Here is a 25,545-nt window from a genome sequence, read left to right as displayed (position 1 = left end):
GAGCACTTGCTGGATGAGGATAGCAGTAGAAGTGGCTCCATCCCTTTTGTTGTATGCTGCATGCTGTGGATGTTGTGCAGAGCTCCCTGTCTGGCTCTGTGCTCCCTGTATATAGTGTACATGGATCTGCCAGTCCTCCCTCCCTCCCTCTGATCTGTGTCTCTGCTTCTTCCTATTGCAGCACTCCCTGTGTCTCTCTGCCCATTGCTGCTTAGTTTCTGTTTGATGCTGATCACTTCTACTTAGCTTTTGTATGGCTGGATGTGCAGCACCCTACCTGCATCCCTTCTCCATCACTGACTCTGTCTGGATTTAGTTATTGATGCAGTTGGGTCCCCCTGATTCTTAAACATTGTGCCCAGCCTGGGTAGATTATTAGATCTCAGTGCCCTCTTTTCCTGCCCTGGATGTCTTTTTGTAAACAATCCTGTGTAAGCAAGTTTCTGCTCATCTGCATTGCTGCCCCCCTCCCCACCAGTCAGACTGTTGCTTTTGTTGTCCTCAATGTGGCCCTGGGTATAAGGGTACATAGGGATCATGTGGCTCCAGGCTCCTTGCTAACTCCTCAGCACTATTTGGGATACTGAAGGTGAAGCAGAACAGCAACAAGGGGTCTTCTGCTGGCCTGGGTCACATTCTATTGGAAACATGGACGCTGGCAAAATGGTGAGTCTATTTCACCCAAAACTGATCTGTCTTCAAAGCATGCTGGGGGGTTGGGTGGGATGGAGGGGTCTACCCTTTGGATGAGTGTATTGAAAGTTTTGGTATTTTTTTAACCTATTGAACTTGGAACAAATCCTTTATTAGCCACCTTCCACATGTTACATTTTATCTACCCTACTTTAAAAAAAAAATAATATTTTAATTTATTCATTTGAATTGTGGCTGCAAATTCCAATGTGAATAAGAGACAACCATGGGATCAATCACAAAGAAGCTTACTATGTAATATTGATTAAACCAATTGTCAAGGAGAAATACACACCTTATGTATCTTTATAAAATGTGAAATCAATAATGATAATGTTTCCCTTAAAATATGCTTCTAATGTCTCACTCATATAGGACTATTTTAATCATGTATTACTATGGGCTTAACCTCTTGCTGACAGTTGTTTATTTGTAACATTGTTTTCAGTCTGCTGCAGTTGAGGTATTTGGCAACAAGTTGTTAACTTCATGTTACTAAGTCATAAAAATGTTAGATTTGTGTAGCAGAGCTCTGCTATGGTTTTCATTGGCTGTAAGAATGTGCTCTGGGAAATGTCTGTTATCAGGACAGGTAAATACAAGTTTCTTCATAAACCTAAATTAGGATGATGCCTTCTGTAGATTACCTTCTCAACCTCTAATTGTAAGATATCGATTTCTGTATGTAAAACAGATCTTACTGAAGAATGCATCTACAATACTATACAAATGTAGTTAAAGTGGACTTTTCAATTTTTTTTCCTTATCTCTCTTTCTTATCTAATATATGTATATTATGAATATATCTATTTTTTTATATATGTACTATTTAAGTTATTTTACTTTTTTTTCTTCTGTGTGCATCCTACTACTTTCCTATTCCTCATCATAGCAATAATGATTGACAGCCTTACCCACATCATCCTGGGATACCCATGTAACATGGGTAGAGAGCAGAGCAAGCTTAGGTGGAGAGTAATTTCTTTATATAATATTCCTCCTAATGACATGCGCAGAACTTGCACATGTGTAGCATGTTTGCTGGAGGAGACTGGATGGAAGACAGTGGTGTGGGACCACACATGAGGGGACAAAAGGATGAAAAAGAAAATAACAATGTTGGATTTGCTGGCTTGTTAGTATGTTTATTAAAGATTTTAAACATAACTAGTAAGATAACATTAAAATGTAATATGGAAAGAGAGGACACAATTATTATATGGGATTTAGGGAAAAAATGTCATGTGAAAAAGTTTGTATATCAACTAAGACTTTCTGTGATATACATGCATAAAAGCATAAGGACAAATATTTTTTCAAAAATGTTTACAACAAAAATATCAATAGATGTGATGGTGTACTATGGACACAGATAGGACACCTTTGTTCTCAGAAACTAATATTGCCCTATATAGCAATAAGATACTGCATGGAATTTTGAACAACTGCCCACCCATGATATGTAAAATTCCTTCAGTTGCAAAGTGCTTATGGGTTTCCTGCCGATTTTAAAGATCCTCCACAACATCTCAATGGGATTCAAATCAGGGCTTTGAGTAGGCCAGTTCATAAATGTTTTTTTCTTTGTGAGCCATTCCCTTGTGGACTTGCTATTGTACATATTACATATAGTACATATACAGATTATTATTCTATTTAAAGATCCATATCTGCTTTAACTTGCAGCAGGGGTCCCCAATCCCTGGTCCAGGCCCCAGTCGTCTGACATGTTGGCCGCAGCTCTTCGGCCGGGGGCAGAAGAAGAACCCTGCTTGGGGGGGGGCGTACCAGCCAGAGCCACGGACCACGTCTCCGATACGCATCACAGGCCCAGGGCATTGGGTGGGTTGGGGTTCTGACATCATGATGTCACCCTGGGAAAGTTTATTCCCCTTTGAGTGAAACACTGCTCCCTGCGCATCTACGATCCGTAGTTTGTGAATTTAGTGGACCGTGAGCTCCAAAAGCTTGGGGACCACAGTACTACACTATCTACCCCCCCCCAAATGAACACATTGTAGCTTGTCTGGTCCTCAATTTGGCCTGTTACTCCTATCTGTATCACCTTTCCTAGGGTGACAATGCTCACTCACTGGACTGCATGTATGGAAGAACAGTTTTCTTCCTTGAACAGGACTATAGAATGCCTCCTCCTCTCTTCATATCTGTACACAGATTTCAGTTATTGCACAGATACTGGATTTCTATCAGAATCAACAGGTACTTCTCCATACTTGTAGATGTAGGTAAATGTACTTTGCCACCCTACCTCTCTAAAGGCCAGTTAGCTTTTAGCAGGACAGGAGATAAAATCTCCCCAGATCGTTCCCAGAGATCAGTAACAAAAAAAGTTTCATGGTGGGTTACACTTTATGCTTACAGCTGCTTGGGAAAGTGCTAGTTTTAGCTTGCAGGGAAAATAGCAATGAGACTAACCTAACCTATATTTGAGGAAAACATTTTTAGAAAAAAATTCTTAAAACCCCAAGAACCCTTAGAACTCCACTAGAATAAAATTGTATAAGTTTAGTATTAGTTGCATGTATATGGTGGGTGCATTTGTTGTATAACATCACACAGTTTGTTTGTTTGATTTTATTTGAAAACCTCTAAACATTTTCAATAATACAGAAATAAAAAAATCAGGTTGGAAACTTTTAGATATATAAAATATTTAGCCCCCTTGGCAATAACTCTATCCCCCATCCCAAAGTCATATACTCACCTATCCCCAATCCACTGGGATCTTGTCTTACTATTGTTGGAGTGCAGAGTATAAATTGCATAGAAATTGTCCCTTGAACACTAAAGCATTGATGTGACAGGATGTTAAAGTTTAATGCTCTTACAACTTAGTGACATTTAAGGAATAAAGCATAGAAATAAATTGAGGTTGTTGCAAACAAGCGTAAGACCAGAAGGAATAGATTTTGAGAAGAGGCTTTGTGCCAATGAGAATGAAGCAAAGCCAAGATCTCTGTGAACCAGGCACAGGAGTAGCCGCACTGCAACAGGGCAATTGCAGCAAACAGATTTTAACGTATATTCATTGAAAAACTTTTATATAATTTTACAAATGTAATCACTTGCTACACTTTGGTTGTACAAATAATACAATAATTTAATAAGATTCCCATGCCTCTAATTATCATATTCCAAACTATAGTTTTGGATGGATATAGCATGGAAGGGTTAAGAACCTTTTCAAACTTTTATTGTTATCTGTCCCTGCTGGGGAGATCTGACCTTAATATCAGTCCTGGTGACCGTTGTGATTAGGACACGATCAAGAAAGTGATGGGAATTTCACATTTTTCGGTGGTTACTGAATGTCTAAGAGGGCAATTCACTGCACATGGTGGAGATTGTTTTTCTTACATCCTGATGCTTTTCAAGGACAGGAAACAATTGGCAATCTTTCTAACAAGACACAGTTAAACAACAAACCAGCAAAGGGTAAATCCTTCAAAACAAAAAAATGTTTGGGCTGCACTTACATATTTAATTGCTGTTTTCACAGCAGTTATCAATATTTTTCATTTTTCTGTCCACGTGACACCAAGATAAGAAATAAGAAAGGCAAGTATTATTGTATTAACCTTACAGCCTCAGACTTTAGGTAGGCCCTCAATATCATCCCATACACTGCTGGACCAGCGTTGACTCCTATTCCTGTACTACACATGGTGATACCAAAAGGATAGCTGTGTGTCCATAAGAGTAAGATTGGTTTTCTGGGACTGATAGGCCATTCTGAAACTACTTAAAACTGCCACCATCCCTAATAGAGTTCAATCATAGTATCTAAAATATCAACGTATGGGATTTTAACGGCAGTCATAAAATTATCATATTTTATTTATATCATTTTTAAAAAGTTTATACATGCCTCCCCTATTGTAAGGATTCAGGGGAAGTTAAATAACATCATAACATACATAGGCTGAATACATTGTACACATTACATATGTAGGGATCATCCGACGCGTTTCGCAGACTAAGACTACTTCCTCGGGGATGTAATTAGTATAGACAATAGATGTATCAGCACAAAAAGCTATTCGACTGCAAGTGCACTTTGTCACCTGGTATGGAGGCAGGTATAAAGCAGGGTTAAAACCACAACAACAGAGATAGCGGTATCCCAAATTACTCATCCACAATAGTATTTGTGGTGTCTGTCCCTTGAAGTTTTTAGAAAACTGCCATCCATTTATCCATAGTAAGTTGCTGTCCTTCTAGACCAATGCATGTATTTCAGAAAACAGGGAGACCACCATCATCTGTGATGCATCTAGGTGCCTGGAACTGGAACATCCTGGAACTAGTTTCAAAGGAAAAAATAACATAAGTATTCCTTTGCATTACCCAACCATTCCCTTTCCCAGGAACAAACAAGTATTTCATGAATGAGCTAGGTTGTGGGTAACTTTTCATTTTCAAACAATCAGGCTTTGTAACAAACAATGTGAAAAACTGTGATGTACATATGTATAAGCACCCACTGTATATAGAAACAAGGTTTAGAAACATTAGGTAAACTTATGGCATCATTTACGTTAGGCTGATCACTTTCATATGTGTGTACAAACACAATAACACTGTAGCCTCCTATTATAACATCATTCTGCATTTAATTAGATTAGATTCTTCTTTAATGGCTCAAACCACTTTGTGTGGCGCGTTGATGCGTTTAAATGCATCGTTGTAAATTAGATCCAATCCCCGGAGGACTCTGCACAGTTGTGTCTTGTCATGATACATATTTTTTTGTTTTATTTTTACTACACAGGATGTACGGTAGCTTTTAAGGGTTGTGCAAAATATAAACACAAATCTAACCACCAGAGATCTAGAAGGTGTTTATGTGAGATATGACAAAATATTATGGCTTTGTACACATTTTATTCATAATGATCAGTGTTTAATGATCAAACATTAATCAAGCCAAATTCTAATGACAATCAGACTGATAAGCAAACAGTGCTTTAAAATAAACTGGTGGGCAAATATATGTGTAATTGTGTAAGCATGATGTGGGGTTTTCTCAAATATGGTCGCAGCAGCAACTCCGGAAGGTAGATAATAATAAACTATAATTAGTAGTAAAATTAGAAGAAAATAATTAGTGGAAATAATTAGTATAATTAGTAGAAAAATAATAGGAAGTGTGAAAAAATCTTTTGGTTGTCACTAGTACTTATATCAGTGTTTACCATCACCTCTTGTTCTAGCGATTACTCTTTCTATAGCAGCATTTATCAACAATGGTACACAAGGGTTCCTTCGGAGGTTTCTAGGGGTTCCACAAACCATAAACAATTTGTGGCTCTCATGTCAGTTTCAGTGACACCAATGGTCCTTTTTGGCTATCTGCAAGGGTGACATTTTTCCCAATGGCCAGCAATATAAGAGGCATTCTTCCTACTGACCATCACATGAATGTACCGTGAGCTGTAGATATAGTAATCATAGCAGGGGTTCCCTGAAGACCTGAAAGTTTTTTTTTAAGGGGTTCTTCCATGTTAAAAAGTTTGAAAAACACTGTTCTAGATGGTTACCCAAACAAATGAAGAAGGTGAATTTACCAAGCGGGGGCATAGACAGCACACAAAAAGTGACCAAAATTATTACTAATAAACAGTATTTACATAGCACCAACATATTATACAGCAATGTCTATTAACTAGAGGTTCCAAATGTCAGATACAAACCATGACCCTAAAAGAACTTACAATCTAAGTGGAAAGGGAAGTAGAACACAATAGGAGGTGGGATAAATTTTACCCCTTCTATACTTTTACTTTAACATTTTTGGCCATACATAACTTTAAGCATGTTCTAAATTCATATGATGGGCCTACACATTGGTCCTCCATACCTGGGTTCCCTGCAGAATAAATAACTGTAGCTGGTATTATCCCCATCATTCTATGACTGGTTGTGAACCCAAACCTGTGCAAATTTAAGCTTGAGTGTTTGATTGTTTAATGTACTGGCTTTTCCCTCAAGCTGCGTACACACGTGCAATAAATATTGTTGGAAACTAATGACTAACGACCAATCGTTCGGTAATCATTAAAAAAGTGCACAATGGCGCTGATGAATGAGGATTGTCGCTGGAAATGAACGACCGTCCCAGCGGATATGATTGAGGGATGATTGTGTATCACTATCTATTGTGTGTACGGTCGTTCAGTGATTGTGGATGTTTCTGCGGTACACTTTCTCATTTACATATCGCTCCCTGCATCCTTCAAACAATCGTATCTGGTGTGTGTACATTATTGGTGGATTACATTAGAACGATTGTATTGTTACAACATGTACAGAATTGTGCACAATACGATAGTTCAAAATAATCGTGCATAATCGTTAGTCGTTCGTTTTCTAACGATAATTATTGCAAGTGTGTACCTAGCTTTTTGCAGTGCAGTCTTAACCACACACACTATAGTAGATAAGTTGCAAAGAATCATTTAGTAAAGGCTATAGCCCTCCCCCTCCCCCCAGTGGGTTTTTCAATTACATTGTTCCCTGGATATTAGTGGTTGACTGGTTTACTTTATTTATAGACTTAGATTTATAGATTTATATATATTTTTTTAAGTTAAAGAAAGCATTTGCACTTTTTTGCTAAATGTATTTATGAATATTTTACCTGCAGTTATTGAGTATAAGAGTAACAGAACACATTTACTAAATGTAGAGATGCTTATGTTACTATTTGTCTAACTATTATGATAGTGATATATTTTGCTAATGTTTATTATATTTTGCTAAATACATTTCTCGTAGACAGAGAGGGTGTAAAACATCTTTAAAGCTGAGCTCCAGCCATACCTTCAGTCTTGCTTAGTTGCATAGTCTTCTTCCCTAGTAAAAATGCTTACTATGATTTCACAATATTCCCTATTGGGCAATATATATAGCAATATTGGGCATTAGAAGCAGCAGTAAGTCAAACAGAGCCCACCTTATTTTCTGGCTGGAGAATATCCAGTGTTATCTATCCCTTTCCTTCCTCATAGCAAGTCAGATAGAGCTTGTTGTCTTATTTCCTTGCTGGAGGAAATTATCTGGCCTGTTTTACTCCAGGCTTATTGTCTCTGTCACACAACTTATTAATTGGATTTTATTTCTTTTATCACATATTATTATTGTCATTATTATTATTATTATTATTAATAATAATAATAATAATAATAATAATAATAATAATATTAATAATAATAATAAACAGTATTTAAATAGAGCCAACATATTACACAGCACTGTACATTAAATAGGGGTGCAAATGACAGACAGATACAGTGACACAGGAGGAGGGAAAAACCCTTCCCCAAAGAGCTTACAATCTAAAAGGTTGGGGAAGTATCACACAATGGGGGGAGGTATGGAATAGTGAGTAAGTAGTGAGGGTTTTAAAAGACAGAAGAAAATGGGTAGGCAAGTTTGAAAAGATGGGCTTTGAGTGCTATTTTAAAGAAGCAGAAAGTAGGAGCATGCCGAAAAGGATGAGAAAGACCATTCCAGAGAGTCCGGGCAGCTCCAGAAAAGTGTTGGAACCGTGCTTGTGATGAGGTTATGAGTGGGGAAGTCATTATGTACAGCGCTGCATAATATGTTGGCGCTATATAAATCCTGTTCAATAATAATAATAATAATAATAATTAGAAGATCACGGGAGGAGTGAATAGGGTGGTATTTAAAGGTGTTACCTAGTGTGGTATGTATGCAAATGTAGTCTGCTTAGGCGTCCCCACTTCTCCAAACTGACATCAACTTATCAAGACATTTTATTGAGTGCATACCCAAGAGCCAACCCACTGTTTGCATCAGAGCTCTTATGTGGAGTGCTGAGCCAGGGTGCTGTGATGTCCAATGATTCAGTCTAATATTACCGCTAATTTATTGGCTTGTTGATGCAGAGTGTAAAGGGGAACCCGGGAAGACAAATTAAACTTCAGCTCTAATTAAAAGATGCCTTTTAATGTTTAAACTCTAATTATGATAATTATATTGTTCTACATATGCTGATATGGTTACATTTTCTGTAACAATAATTATTTCTCTACTTGAGTTAATTTCTTGAGTAAACACGGGCTCCCTGCTAACAATCACTTGCTCTGTGTGGCTGTCTTCAGCCCTTTGGCCTTGTGTTAATGTGTTGAGAGCAGAGGAATTTTTTTTTATTGATGCATCATAGAATATTTTTAGACTGGGAGTATTTTGGTGCATATTTTCCCTTGTTTTTACTGGTTTTGTTGGCTTCTATAAAAAGAACCTTTAAATAACAAAAAAGCATCCCTTGTTCTAAAAATGGTAATGGGAAAAAATTTTTTTTTTAACAATTTCAATTCATTATAAGTCATTTAAAACTGGGATTATAGAATAATGTATGGTACTTATGCTCTGAAAAAGGCTTGTTCATATATATGTAGAATATAACTAAGGGCTCTGACATTCCCTCAAACATTCCTTTGTAGGAATCAATTATTGCCATTGAAACATATGAACCTGGAAGATTCCCTCCAGGAAATGTTGTAAGGAAAGTCTGATTCCTCATAAATAGAGCCCTAACAGTTTTAGCTTACAGCAGATGCCTGGCTGTCACATTATAATGGGTGGTGGGGTATGTCAGTTGCATTAGAAACATCAAAGTGGACCTGAAGATTAGCTAGCATCTAAAAATGTTTGTTGTGTCCAAGCATTACCCTATAAAATGTATTCCTCCCATAATATAGCTGTGCATTTCCTGTGCCTTAAGCCTTATATCTGTATATCTGCTGAAAAATATCATCTAAGGCAGCGGTCGCTAAACTTTTTTGGTCCTGTGGACCACTAAAATTACCGTCTCCTGACCGTGCATGTGCCAGTTGTCGATCAAATAGAAGGAACCTCCTCCATGGTGACATCATAACACCATAACCACGCCCACTTTGCCATCGCAGATCTGAGCCTGCAATGGGAAAGTGGGCGGGTTGTGTCATGAAACACAGATTGCCCACTTTTCTGAGCCTGGGATTTGCACGTGGGACGTGGTCTGCTGCTCTGGCCGGTACGTCCCCCCGGTGGGGTCCTTATCCTGACCCCACTCGGGGGTGCACTGGCCAGAGCCGTGGACCACCAAAATCTTCTTGCGGACCACCAGTTGGTGACCGCTGATCTAAGGCACTGTGCCTCTATCTGTTGGTCTCATCAGATTTGGAGCATTATTTGGTGATTGCACTATTCTGCTGCTTACTGGAGAGGATACCGTACCTGAGAATCTGCAATGCAAAGAACTTCCTGATTTTACTTTATCTATTAGGTAAATTTGTTCTTTCTCCACCTCCCCTGGAGCTTTTTGATCTTTAACCTGCTAGTCAATAGAGCTGCACTCATGGAGGGGACAGCCATTAGAAAACCAAGCCCAACCTTACTCCGATGGCATAGAGACATAATAGCAGTACAAAGCCTATGCGCAATAAATTACCTTGTCCTTCTATTTTCAATCAGGGCTCCTCCAGGGGTTGCTAGGGGTTCCATGAACCTGGGGTGAGTTACTTCATATTTGGTGATGCCTTTATAGATCTGGGGCCAAAGCCATGTGAAAGAGCTCAGGAGCATGACACTAATGATCTTTTATTTGTCTATAAGGGTAGCATTCTAGCCACAACTTTCCAACCACAAAAGAACATTCTTTCCATTGGCCAACAATGTAAAAGGCTTTATTCCCACTTAATTCCCCAAAAATTAGTTTTAGAAGGGGTACCCCCAAACCTGAACCTAATTTCCTTTGGAATCTTTAGAACTGCTGGACTAGTCCATTGCCCCTTCCTTGTGTATTTTGTGCACAGCCTCCTTAGTAAAGAGCCTCTTTAGTAGAGTTACTAAAGTTTTATTTCAATATTCATTCTCAGTGAAACCTAGTCCCAGACTGCAGATTTTCAGAAGCTTTCAATTTTACTATAAAACATTTACCTAAACTGAAAATACTAATATAAACCTATTGTTCTATAAAACAACAATGCGACTTCTAGTAATTATAAATATCTGGATACATAGCTAAAATGTTATCTGTAACATAATTCTTCAGTTTTATTACAGAAAATACAACACAGAGAACAAATGTTTTTATAAGCTTACATAACAGTTATTGCAGTGTTTAGAAAGTTTTCATTGTAAAGGTTTATGTTTATCTCTTGGGACACGAATGTGTGTAATCAGCGCTGCAGGAAATCATTGTGAAACTGTTCCAGGGGTTACTTTATTAAAGTAAAAAACTTTTATGGCCAGTACTGACATTTTGGGCAGGTTCCTGTACATATATTAAAATTTGAAGAATATGATTTCTTCTGAATTATAGAATTCTGAATTGTTTTATTTAAACAAAATCACAGAAAGTATATCACTGCCCCCATAACCAGAGTTTAAGACAAAAACAAGTCCTTGGAAAAGATGGTGGTGTGGGGGGTGGGGGGTAGATGCTCAGCACTTTAGCTCTCTGCACCCCCTACTAATTTCATGATGGCTCAGGAAAAAGTAGGGAGCCCTGGGTAATTATCAAAATTTCACTTCCATAAAACCGGTCATGCAGAAAGTTTGAAACTGTGCATAGGTGCAGACATGTTCAGGTCTAGAGTTTTACTTCCCAAGCACAAGTCTTTGTTTCATTAGAGGCAGCATAGATTGTTGTATCGTCATACTTCCTATATCTTCTTGATTTTTTGGGACTGTCCCTCTCATATCCATTTCTCTATTTCTTCATTGATTGTTCCCTATTTTTATTTCCCCTAACAGAATTTATTTTAATTATTATAAAGTGTTATTTTAAACTAAGCTTTTCATCCAGCCTCTAACTGATTTTTTTTATATAAAGCTAATATACATAAATGAATATCAAATGCTAACCATTTATACACAAACCTAAAGTGAAATGTTAGTTTTGGGTGTAGTAACCATTGAAGTTTTTATAGCAGGGAATGATCCAGTGTAAGGGAGTCAGCCGTTGTTAATTAGAATGGACGTGCCAGGCTGAGACTATGACAGTTTATCTATAGCTGGCATGGTTTCAGCAAAGTGGAGCTTCTGGGCCCCTGCTGCATGGCAGCCTTTGCTACTGATGAAATCCTCCTGTTAATGATATGGCTGCTGCAATCTGTAACATTGTTATGTCCTATCTATACCAGAATGAAGAATGTAAAAAAATGTATTCTCATTACCTTACAACAATATATTTGTATAGTCAGATTTTAATTTACATTTTAACAATATTAGTCTTCGTGCTGCTGTAAAATGTAATTGCTGGCATTGTTGATTTTGCAAATTTGCAGCAGCAAGCAGTCAACCTGACCTAATGCTTAAATCTTACTTGGATGCCTCAACTAACTCTTAAACTCAACATTTAATTTAACTCTAAAACTTTTCCCTCACTAGCACACTCTCTATGTCCCAACTAAGGAAGTGTCTGCTGGAGAAGAAGCAGTTCTAACCCTAATACCCAACAGCTAGTAGGAGTTCTGACCAAACCAAAAACTTAAGCAATAAGAATGTTGAGGTCAGCTCCTCATATGACCCCAACAACCCAACAGCTGTGTTTGGTACCCAATCTGATTTCTAAAATTGAGTGGTACACAGCAGTAATCCAGGTTAATTATCAATCAGTCGGGAAAATATTGTTTGTATAACTAATCATTCACAAATTGATTAATGGCAGCTTAATACTTACAGGTATTTATTATCTCTTAGAAAGAACAGTTTTCCCCCTGGCTTTCTTTGCCTTATGCCTTCAGTCAACTTTAAAATTTAAGATTTTCTCTCAACAAAAGTAGGTACTTTCTCCTTTCCTGACCTTAAAAAGGAAGTCAACCCCTCTCACTATCAAGGCAGCAGACATTGTATGGGTTCTACATATTCAGCCACTAGATTGGCCAAGTCTGAATGACCTAACTTTTGCTCATTACACATGGGAGTTTATTTATTCCAGCACTGAGGTATGCCAAGAATGTACATTGAGCTGTGCACCCTCATCTGCACAAAGCATGGTAACACGCTACTGTGTGCTGTGTGAGAAAAAGAAGTGCAGGCTTGGTTTTAGGCCATGCTGGTACGCATTCAACACGAATGTCTTGTCTTACTACAACTTGCCTATGCATGCATAACATATGTTAATGTAGTATGCCAGAGCAGAGAGAACTGAATAAGCCATGGGACTCTTATCCCTAATCAACTGGTCCAATACAGTATACTGATACAAGCAGTGTGGAGTTACGGTAGTTTACACAGTGTATGCAATGACCACAGTGCAGCTCCCTTTTTTTTTTTGTAAATCTTCTTATGGCTTTTAGGTCGAACTAAACCCCATTATACTCACTTGTCCCTGTTCAATCTTCTTCCTTCTTCACTTCCTCCATATGGATTTTGGCAATCTTGATTGGCTGGGCCAGGATGACATAACTCATCAGTTGTGGCAAGCACAAGGGGGACCTGGAATTGCCCGGCATCCTGCATTGTTTCACTTTTTTGACAGTTCCACAGAGCTATTAGGCAGGTAAGAACCTGTAGGACATCGCCTGTTCCTTTCTGCAAAAATCACCTGCCTGATGAGTGACAATTATTTAAAAAAATGTAACTTTCCCCTTTAAAACATGATTATTAAATTGCATTTATAGCCTAATTCTTTTGTTAGGTTTGGATAGGGGAGGGTTAAAATCACTGTGAGTTTAGTTTTGATGAAAACCCCTTTTTTATCCCATTCTGTGACAAGGTAAAATTTCCCAGCAAGGAGAACAGACAGGAATAAATAAGTAACAGGGGCTCTAACCCTTCCCTATTCTATTCAAAAGTATAAAGAAAGAACTCTGAGTAAAAGGAGTTGGGCGGAAGGCAGCCATGACCATCAGGCTAGGGGAAGCATAGGGAGTTTGAATGAAAGGACATTTTTGATTGGCTAATAGGAGAAGGTAGGAGGTAGGTTGGAAGTTTGAAAATGGGGAGGAAAAAGTAGGAGTCCAAAGAGGGAGGAAATTTTAGGAAAGTGAGGTAGTGAGCTTTCCTCCCATCTGCCCTATCTTATACCTGAAGGTCGGAGTTGCGTTGGGGTCCTTGGAGGACATCTTTAAACGGGTGTGGCAGAAGGGAGAACCATCAAAGATGTGGGATCTCCAAAAGGTTATGGGTTATTGGGACCACGTTTAATGTGGTTTTAAGGAGGGGCTGCATATAATATACACATTCTCGATCCGGTGGGTATGGTCTCCAAGGGCTCGCAACCGGGAAACGATTTTGAAAGGGTACAAATTTTAGATTTAAAAGATTCAGGTTTTGAAAAAAAGTAATTGTTATTGTTACTTAGCTTTATTTATTGATTTAGTTAATGATTATTGATGTTATTATGCTTGTTACTAAAATGTTTTGGTTATGGTAAATGTTTAAGTTGAGCCAATAAAGCGGTCATTATGGCCATTTTCTCACAAAAAGTAGTGTGTTAGCGTCGTGGTGTGGTGGGGAAAATGGGGGAGGGCAGAGTGAAAGAAGGGAACATAGGGGCATGGTATATATGGGACGAACATCCTAGCTACCTGGGTTCATGTTCATTCTTTCTATCTGTTCAAATGCATGTTCAATGCTGTGCCAATGGCTGCCAATGTACAGTAAGGCTCCAACAATTTGCCATGCCACACATGCATAACAATGCGCTGGTGTATACAATGCACGTGTTGGAGCTACATTGCCAGATTGCATTAGGGTTGCAGGTTGGTATTATGACCTGCATTGTTGTGTGCCAAGATAATGAATATAAAATACTAGGAAACAAATTACAAAGACTTTTTTCAGCCCTTGGGGCCCGTAATAATCAATGAATTTGGTGATGCCCAAAATGTCACTCTGATTCACTAAGGTATAGTAATTGCGCGGTATGCTACAAAAAAAGTCCTGTCTTTTAGTGTGCATTGGCAGCCTGTTCATTTTAGTTAGGCTTCCTTAAAAAACTTACCATAATGTGCATTAGCCACATAAATGAGCCCTTGGTGTTCCGCTTCCAACCCTAATTTTAAGCAGATGCTAGTAGTTTAAACAAACCCTGGACTTTTTATATCCCTGGGGGAAGTAGCACTTATAGCACCCTGAGCCACCCATCTGCTGCAGCCATTAGAAGGACATCTGTCTCACTCCTAGGTGGACATTTCAATTTATGTTACAAAAAGCTATGATACTCCTCTAGTTACAGAGCAAGGGTAAGATAATGCAATGCAGCTGAGGACTAAAGTGTCTTATGAGATAATATGGCACTTTGTGGAAGGGTTTCTGCCTCTAACAGAGATGACCTTTTGGGGAACACCACTGTTTAATGACATCAAGTCTGCAATCAGAGCCCCCAGCAGGAAAAGAGATCAAGCTGTGTATGGACAGTGAATGGCTGGCTGCAAGGTGCACAATTTGAGTTGTGCAGAGACTAAGGAGTGGTGCTTCCTGTCTGGCACTGGAAAGTCTCACATTGCAATCTAAAAATAGACCCCTAAACACTAACACCCATACCTCCAGCCAGTCTCTAAACTCTGGAGTTTGGAAAAAAACACATTCCGCGGGTACATCTAGTTGGCGTGTCAGACAGTAATGTTTTTGATTTATACTTGGGAATCACATCTCCTTAAAGGAGAATTCTAAGTTGTTTTTAAAGGGCCGAAATTACCACTTTGTAATGGATATGCTGAAAGCAAATTACAATGTCCCTGTCAGGGGGTAGAAAAAAATCCTAAAGCAGCTTCTTCAGCTGTCAGATGATTTGAAGATTTTTTGCTTGGGAACAGAACCACAATTTTATTCACTTTCCCCCACTGGCTGCTATAGTTCTATCTACTGAGCCTTGGTTGTTGTATGCCTCAATATTAATGTAGGAATTGGCAGGAGAACCCACAACAGACACTGGGAGACATTGTATTCTATGCTCCTGGAAGTCTTGTATTGGATTGTTGTTGGGAGTTCTGCTACAGACTAAAGTTTCTGCAAACTGGCTGATGCACAGGTAAGAATGAAGCTGCTTTGACTGGGTCATTTTACAAAGTCCAAAAAAGTCCTTATGTCTGCTGTCCTCCTTTAAGGCTTCCCTTGGGAAAACAGTCCCAATAAATACTTACATCTGTCTCTTAGTGAAGGGTCCTATAGATCAGTATTTACAAAAAATCCCCTCAACAACTTAGTAAAGACACACCCTAGCCTTGTATGTGTGGAGGAGAGCCTTATGCCAGCTGTATCTGCTGAAAGTCTTTCTTTTTAGCTAATAAATTTCCAAATATAAAACTCAACATAGAAGGACATGGTATTTCATCCTGGCTCCCCACCCATAACACCAAGATTAAAAATGCTTATGAGTATTAGAGAAGGACTGCATGAGAAACACAACATTTAGTGATAAATAAGTATTAGGATTTTAATAAATGATCCATCCAAACAGGACAATGTACATATCTGACTGCTGTATCTGCTAAAAGTCTTTCTTTTTAGCAATTCACAAAGTTACACCACTTTGTAAAGACAGCAACGTTTTAGTTCACAATACCAGTATTTCACTGGAATCAATCTCCCATAAGATCAAACATTTCAAAATCTTTATTAAGGTATTTTGAAGGTAAGACACCCCCAGTCTTATATACCCATACAGATTGCCATTCCCTTGTAAACCTCTGTATATCAGCACAACTTGTATTTATTGGTGACTCAGATGCTGGACCAATAGTGGATCTTAGACGATAGTGGCTCTGATATTCAGGGGTTTACAAGTGTATGGCAATTTGTATGGGTACATAAGGCTGGGGGTGTCTTACCTTTAAAATACCTTAATAAAGATTTTGGATTGTTTGATCTTATGGGATATCTATTCCAGTGAAATACTGGTATTGTGAACCAAAACGTTGCTGTTTATACAAAGTGGTGTAACTTTGTGAATTGCTAAAAAGAAAGACTTTCAGCAGATACAGCAGTCAGATATGTACATTGTCCTGTTTGGATGGATCATTTATTAAAATCCTAATGCTTTACTTATTTATCACTAAATGTTGAGTTTTGCATGTAGTCCTTCTCTAATACTCATAAGCATTTTTAATCTTGGTGTTATTCAACCTCTTCCTTTCTACTGGTAAATACCCCTCAGCTTTTAAACATGCCATAATTCTCCCTATCCTAAAAAAACCCTCACTGGACCCCTCCTTACCCTCCAACTACCGTCCTATCTCCCTTCTCCCATATGTCTCCAAACTTCTTGAACGCCTTGTCTACAAAAGACTCACCCATTATTTGAGCACCAACTCTCTCCTTGACCCCCTCCAGTCTGGTTTTAGAGCTGCCCACTCCACTGAAACAGCCCTTACTAAAGTGGCCAATGACCTCATCAGAGCTAAGTCTCAAGGCAACTTTTCCCTGCTCCTTCTCCTTGATCTTTCCTCCGCTTTTGACACTGTTGATCACCCCCTTCTAATACAAATCATGCACTCCATTGGTATCTGTGACACTGCTCTCTCTTGGTTTGCTTCTTATCTGTCTGACCGCTCCTTTCAAGTTTCTTTCAATGGTAACTCCTCCTCACCCACTCTCCTCTCTGTTGGTGTTCCCCAAGGGTCAGTCCTTGGACCGGTCCTCTTTTCTCTGTACACCTCCTCTCTCGGTAGTCTCATATCCTCCTTTGGCTTACAGTACCATCTGTATGCTGATGACACTCAAATTTATCTGTCCACTCCTGACCTGTCTCCCTCAGTCCTGGATAAGGTCCCATGCTGCCTGTCAGCCATTTCATCATGGATGTCTGACTGATTCCTGAAACTCAACCTGGATAAAACAGAACTCATCTTCATCCCCCCCTCAAATTCCAAATCCCCCCCGACATATATCTAACTGTTAACAACACTGTTATTCGGCCCTCCCCTCAGGCACGTTGTCTTGGAGTCACCTTTGACTCTGCCCTCTCATTTACCCCCCATATTCAGAACATTTCCAGGTCCTGTCACTTTCACCTACGCAACATCTCCAAAATCCGCCCCTACCTGTCCCCTGAGACCACCAAACTCCTTGTACATGCTCTTATCATCTCCCGTCTGGACTACTGTAACATCCTTCTCTCTGGCATTCCACTAACCCGACTCTCTCCTCTACAATCTATTATGAATGCTGCAGCCAGACTCATCCATCCTTCCCTCCGCTCCTCTTCCGCTGCATCTCTTTGTAGTTCTCTCCACTGGCTTCCATTTCACCTTAGAATCAAATTTAAGCTCCTGTGCTTTGCCTTCAAATCCCTACACAGTTACTGTCCCACTTACATTTCTGACCTGGTTAAAAAATACTCCCCCTGCCGCTCTCTCCGCTCCTCCAATGACCTACTAATGACTTCCTCACTCATAACCTCATCACACGCACGGTTACAAGACTTCTCTAGAGCTGCTCCAACTCTCTGGAATGGTCTTCCTCGTCCTATTTGGCTTGCTCCTACTTTCTGCTCATTTAAAAGAGCACTCAAAACCCATTTTTTCAAACTTGCCTACCCGTCTTCTTCTGTCAATTGAAACCACCACTACTTCCCACCACTACATATCTCCCATCCTATTGTGTATGAAATTACCCCACCTACTAGATTGTAAGCTCTTTGGGGCAGGGTCCTCTCCTCCTGTATCACTGTCTGTATTAGTCTGTCATTTGCAATCCCTATTTAATGTACAGCGCTGCGTAATATGTTGGCGCTATATAAATCCTGTTTAAAAATAATAATATAATAATAATAATAATATTAAATTGGTGGGGAGCCAGGATAAAATACCAACCAAGTCCTTCTTGAATTTTATATTTGGAAAGCCAGTGTGAAAAAGTGGTGCTAAGGAGACCACTGCATATGCACAACCGTCCACATTGTGAGTAAAAATGCATTAGCAGTGCACTGTGATAGCAAATCCTGGAGATGCTGCATGTGCATGCAGGTAAAGATGATAGAAGATCTATATATAGTCAATATTATTTAGAATGATCATGGAGAGTCTGTGTTAATGCAAAGAGATGTCATCATAGATTCCTTTACCAGAGAAAACCTAAACTTTTGTTTTTAGAACCCACCTGCTGTGAAAGAGTCTTTTAGACATGCTTCTGATATGTATAGCATTTTATTTTTCATTTAGCTAATGTTTGTCTCCTAAACATAAAGCATATACATAAATACAAATACCTTTTAAGGTTTTCTTCTTGCCTTCAACTTCCTACCCCTGCTCATAGTCTGTAAAATATATACATTTTCTGCATAGATGGCTAAGAATCTTAGTACTGTATGCAGCTGTGATTTTTGTACTGCTTTGACCCAGGTGTATCTTTCCATGGAGGATACCTAGTTATTTGACCATTGTTACACCATCTTAAAATGTGTTTTTGAGAATCCATTAGTGCTTGGGGTCATACTGACATGTGTTAACCATATCTTGCATGAAAAGACTCAAGAGATGAATAAAGAAGCTCTCCGGGAATTTGTTCTAGCATTGAAAAAGGATTTTAATGAACCAAACTGTTATAATGTAAGGGGATAAAGAAGCAGCATATATTTTTGAAATATCTTACATTTGAGGTAGTTATTTAGGCTTGCTGGTCATGCTGGTGACTTAGTAGCAAAAACAGAACACACTTTATACCTGCAAGTGTCGGGTCAGTTTACTCTTTAGTTTCAAAGCTCAACTGCAGGCAAGCAGGTATATAAACGATGAAATCTATAAAATCTATATCTGTCTATTTTAATTTAATGAGTATTGCAGGTCAAATGACTGGCTCCATGTACTGCCTCTTCTTTTCTCAGTCTAGGCTCGGCTGTACAAGGCCGGCAAGTGGCTGATACCAGGTCAATTTTGGGGATCCTTACTTACTTAAAAAATACGTTCATTGAGGTAGTAAGAATTAATGATAAATGTCTCCCGTATTGTCCTTAAGGCCAGCTTTCATAATGTACATACCTCTGTTTAGAATATATCATTAGTGTTCATATTGTCAGACTGCCAAATGTTGGGGCTTTGCAGGAACAAATTTGTTTTGGCAAATGCTGTATAAATATGGTTGGGGAAATTAGGGCAGAGATTTGGCAGCACTTTGATACAGATGCAAATGAGATTGGGCCAACAGAGCTGCACCACTGAAAGCATAATATTCCAGATATTTGCAATGGCAAAGGAGGCAGACAGGCCAGGAACTTACAATAAATAATATTAATATTAATAAAAAAACAAAAAACAGAGCAGTATTTAGCATGATGGCACACATGGACAACAAAAAGGGTCACCACCAAATCTCAGCCTTTACAAAGTATGGTAACTTTTTGGGTATTTTGCTGCTTTTGTCTAACAACCTCTTAACATTAGTTGCAGACAAGAGAATACAAGACTGCAAGGGATGTTGAGATGAGTCAGAAGACTGTCTATAGTACAGGAAACATTCATTTTATGATTTATGATGTGCAGCACAATTGGCTTAGTGGTTAGCACTCTCCCTTTTGCAGCTCTAGGTCCCAGGTTTGTATTCCAGTCAGGACTCTATCTGCAAAGAGTTTGTATGTTCTCTTTGTGTCTGTGTGGGTTTCCTCCAGGTACTCCAGTTTCCTCCCACATCCCAAAAACACATGCAGTTAGGTTAAACAGCTTTCCCTTAAAAATTGTCCTTAGACTACATTAAAGATAAGTTAATATGGCATTAGATTGTGAGCTTCTTTGGGGGACAGTTAGTGATATGACTATGGACTTTGAAAAGCACTGCATAATATGTCAGCGCTATATAAATACTGGCGACCAATAATATAATTTGTAGGGCTGAGTTGTTAAAGGTGCTGTTACCATGAATTTTAAAGATAATCAAATCTCATGTAGTGTTCAATAGCACATTTTTAAATTAGAATTTACTAAATAGTCACATTACACAAGGATCAACGCTGGTATAAAAGGGTTTCATCATTCATGTGTGCCTGGGGCAGCATGATGTCTAAATACAGTTTGGCAAGCTTGAAATGCAAGCAGGCTAAATTTGTGTAGCTTTCAATCGGCTTTTAGTCAAACAAATGTTCACATGGAATTGAACAGTCCATAGCAGCATGCCGCCCACAGTGGATATCAGTCAACACTGCAGCAATGCCAGGCATTTGATATTTTAATTGTTTTCTCTGCAGCTTCAATCATTTGGTCACTCAAAACATTTGGTCACTCAGAAAATTAGTAAACTGTCCACCTGTAACATATCCCATTTGGGATGAAGTGCCTACTGCTCATTCCCATTGGCCAGTTGGGCCAGATGGGCCAATGTAGAATGTGTGGGAGCTAGGCTGAGCAGTGGTATACCCAGGGGTCATGAAATATGACCTGCAAAATATTATAGCAGAGCCTTATTGTGGTTGGTTATATTGGTTATTATATTATGAAGGGCTGACATGATCCTTCTTGTGATTACAAAGATGTTGAAGAGAGGTTGGGCGCCACTAGTTAGTCTGCACAACAATAATTCCTCAAGAGCTGTGTTTTGGGTATTGGATACAACAAAAACACAGGTGGCAGGGACATTTATATATATATATATATATATATATATATATATATATATACTAGCAAAAGTGTGCCTATACAATTGTTAAAAAAAGAAATGTTTGTTGGCACAATGGTGCAAATTAGGGAACCGTGTATATCAGTGCAGTAAAAGAAGAAGGAAAGTTCCTTTTGATGCAGTGCAGAGAAGTGCAAATAAGTGTAATAAGGGGAGAGAAAGTGTGCACCTGTGCAGTGGAGGAGAGTATGAAAGTGTCTATTAATGCAATGGAGAAGAGCACAAAGAGAGAAATCTGTGCAGTGGAGAAGAAACAATGTGTGTATTAGTGCATTGGGGAAGGAAGTGCATTTTGGTGCTGTGTAAATATATAAATGATCCATATAGAGAACTCTCTTCCCAATTTTTCACTTTGAGATCTTACAAAGAACAAGAGGACCCTCTTTGTGTCTGTAGAAAAAGAACTTTAAGCTCCAGATAAGGAAGGGATTCTTCACTGTAAGGTGAAAATGTGGAATCGGCTCCCTCAGGAAGTAGTTTCAGCAACTACTAAAGATTGCTTTAGGAAAAAGCTGGATGCTTGTCTAGAAGCACAGAATACAACTGGGTATTAAGAATTTAAAGTAAAGATAACAGAGATTGTTGATCCAGGGAACATCTGAATGTCTCATGGAATCAGGAAGGAATCTTTTTCTCCCATTGAAGCAAAATGTACCAGGGGTTTTTTTGCTCTGGACCAACTATGTCCATAGGGTTTTTTTTTTATCTGGGATACGTTTACTTCCCTAGTGGTTGAACTTGATTGATTTATGTCTTTTTGTCAACCTTACTTACTATGTAACTATGTGCAATGGAAGAGACATGCATCATGCATTGTTGCAGTGGGTGAGAGGAAGGACATGTAGATGAGTGTGGATCAGAAAGTGCACACAGTTGTGGAGAAGGAGAAAGGATGTACAAGTAGGTGCAATGACATTGAGTGAATAGGTACACAATATACTATATATCTATTTATAGAAATCTATACAAAAGAACTAGTATTGAGAAAGTTTTTGACATATTTGTACAATATTTAGAAGCAGAACGTAAGCTGAACATTACTTTATTGCTAAATGAATGGGTATATGTGTCCAGCCCTGATGATCAGATTACTATAAAGCGGTAAATCTGTGAATTACTGACAGGTTTGAAATGAAGCCTTGTGGGCTCGGTGCTACACTTGGGTTTTTATTCCATGCCAGAAAGCCTATGAAATGTGTAGATAATCCTTTTTGCAAAATGTATAGATTTGTAAGCAGTTGGTATAATATGGAGTAACTGCAGGTAAAAATAGTTGCAAAGGAAAAGACTTCAATACACCAGTGAACAAATGGGACGTTACCAACATGATTAACACCCGAATGCGTCATAACATTATGGTGAAATGCACACTGTTCTTAAGTGTTACTTATGCATCATGACACACTCTCATAGAAGCTCTGGAAAATGATTGTCCATATGGTACTCTGTTCACATTTCTCTGTTCAGGGGATTTTTGTCCGACAGTTGATACTCAACAGCTGTAAGATGGATAGTCAGCTGACCTTTCTGCGCTGCAAGCTGAACTTTAGATCCAGGTCACATCATCCAATTTTCTTTGCTGGGTTCTGCATAATCATTTTGTCCTGCTGTTCTTATCAAGGTGACCTACAGCAACTGCCGCTGTTTTTTTGTTTTTGTCATCATTTAGGAAGCCTGAATCTACTGGCTTATACCTGCCCTTTTGAGCTTTTCACTTGATACAGCTGTTAGAGCTATTATCCAGAAAACAAATGGCTATAAACAGAGATCTGCAATATCAGCATCTGGCTATCCTTACAGCAGTGGAGTGACTGGTAGGGATGGGCGAAACTGAGAAATGTGCTGTTGGAAAGCAATTTTTAAAAAAAGCAATTCCCAAAAATGACCTGATCATCCCTGGCGACAATTACTACCATAACATTTGCTCCAAGCTTGCTTGTTATAAATAGCATGGATACACAGGATGCCTTGTTTTAAAACTACCATTAATTATAACTAAATTAGTACTCGTTCTCAGACAACAATGAAATCCAAACCTAGAAAAATTGCAGCTAAAATGTAAAATGTTAAATCTGATAGCTGTTCTTACTAAATGCAGCTCTTACTACTGACACTTTGATATAAGGATAGTCACTTACAGTAAAAGAGAAAGAAACAGTTGAAGATCAATCAGAAATAATTACTGTAAGCTTGCTAGAGTATCAAATGAATAACACCAAATTTGCAGCACATATTCTGAATGACTGTCATAAGATTCCTTGTATCATGTAGCATCAAAATGGAACACTGAACTCAGTTTAGGGATTTGGAATAAAATACTAAAAAGGCAAATATGTAGTATATTTGAATTATATTGTTTTTTAAGGTATCTTTGAAAGTGACTTATATTGTTACATGCTTGGTCCCCTTTATTTTTGTTTTTGTGTGAGATGTTTAAATTTTTAAACAAGCCAATAGAAAGAAATAGAAGGAAATTAGTTTTGGTACTACTTCCAAACTGTGTTGTTACTTAACAGTGGTACAGTGGCACTGTAAGAGGAAGCAGTAAAACACAAACACTGTGCAGAAAGTAAAGCAGAAAACAAAATATTATAATGGTCAACTATGGCTGCCTCAATGTATATATATATATATATTTACAAACTAGAGTATATATAAAAAACCGTGAGAGTGTGTGCTGAATGTAAGACTCACAGGCCCTCTTAATGAAATATATTATGACATATTAGCAGATTGGGGGGAGGGGAGGGGGTAAATACCTAGTGTGAGGAAAGATATAAATTGTATCTAAACCACAAAACAAAACCTTTCCAGTTCTGATAAACAGGTTACAATAGTTTTCTTCCTCCCGATTTTTTTACCTGTTAAATAATCACTGCCTTCTTAATGCTAGTGGCTATGCCTATTACTTCACTGTATCCATGGGGGGAACCATGGCAGTCACTGGCTGGACATATGATGTATATAATAACCACCCAAATAAATATATATATTGTGACACCAAGGCAGGATTGGAGGTGGAAGGGAGATATATTTGCCCAGGATTCCTCTTTTACGTGAGGTATATTTGCCCAAAACCTAGAAAAATTGCAGCTAAAATGTAAAATGTTAAATCTGATAGCTGTTCTTACTAAATGCAGCTCTTACTACTGACACTTTGATATAAGGATAGTCACTTACAGTAAAAGAGAAAGAAACAGTTGAAGATCAATCAGAAATAATTACTGTAAACTTGCTAGAGTATCAAATGAATAACACCAAATTTGCAGCACATATTCTGAATGACTGTCATAAGATTCCTTGTATCATGTAGCATCAAAATGGAACACTGAACTCAGTTTAGGGATTTGGAATAAAATACTAAAAAGGCAAATATGTAGTATATTTGAATTATATTGTTTTTTAAGGTATCTTTGAAAGTGACTTATATTGTTACATGCTTGGTCCCCTTTATTTTTGTTTTTGTGTGAGATGTTTAAATTTTTAAACAAGCCAATAGAAAGAAATAGAAGGAAATTAGTTTTGGTACTACTTCCAAACTGTGTTGTTACTTAACAGTGGTACAGTGGCACTGTAAGAGGAAGCAGTAAAACACAAACACTGTGCAGAAAGTAAAGCAGAAAACAAAATATTATAATGGTCAACTATGGCTGCCTCAATGTATATATATATATATATTTACAAACTAGAGTATATATAAAAAACCGTGAGAGTGTGTGCTGAATGTAAGACTCACAGGCCCTCTTAATGAAATATATTATGACATATTAGCAGATTGGGGGGAGGGGAGGGGGTAAATACCTAGTGTGAGGAAAGATATAAATTGTATCTAAACCACAAAACAAAACCTTTCTAGTTCTGATAAACAGGCTACAATAGTTTTCTTCCTCCCGATTTTTTTACCTGTTAAATAATCACTGCCTTCTTAATGCTAGTGGCTATGCCTATTACTTCACTGTATCCATGGGGGGAACCATGGCAGTCACTGGCTGGACATATGATGTATATAATAACCACCCAAATAAATATATATATTGTGACACCAAGGCAGGATTGGAGGTGGAAGGGAGATATATTTGCCCAGGATTCCTCTTTTACGTGAGGTATATTTGCCCAAAATTCCTCTCCTGTGTGAAGTAGCAGGTGGAAGTCTCACCTGTGAGATAATTAATGAAGAAACACTGAGGGTGGGGATATAACCCAGAGCCAGGAGCTCAGTGAGGAGCCTAATTTTGAGAGACACAGACAGGGGTCTGTGCAGGCTCAGCG

The 25,545-nt window shown here is 38.4% G+C and overlaps 1 protein-coding gene across 2 annotated transcripts in view; it reads left to right on the top strand.

Moving 5' to 3' along the window:
* Positions 1-25,545, top strand: part of HIP1 (huntingtin interacting protein 1) — a 74,161-nt gene that overhangs the window by 1,349 nt on the left and 47,267 nt on the right. The window contains exon 1 of one of the 2 annotated variants that reach the window (XM_072430012.1): positions 7-666. The exons of the other annotated variant lie outside the window; for it this stretch is intronic. Within the exon in view, the coding sequence (XP_072286113.1) occupies positions 649-666 (18 nt within the window). The 5' untranslated portion in view covers positions 7-648. Of the gene's footprint in view, positions 1-6; positions 667-25,545 lie in introns of those variants that run through there. 2 annotated transcript variants of the gene reach the window in all.

Source organism: Pyxicephalus adspersus, chromosome 1 (assembly GCF_032062135.1).
Source record: "Pyxicephalus adspersus chromosome 1, UCB_Pads_2.0, whole genome shotgun sequence".
Lineage (NCBI taxonomy): Eukaryota > Metazoa > Chordata > Amphibia > Anura > Pyxicephalidae > Pyxicephalus > Pyxicephalus adspersus.
Note: the sequence above shows the minus strand (reverse complement) of the source record. Positions and strands in the feature narration are given on the sequence as shown.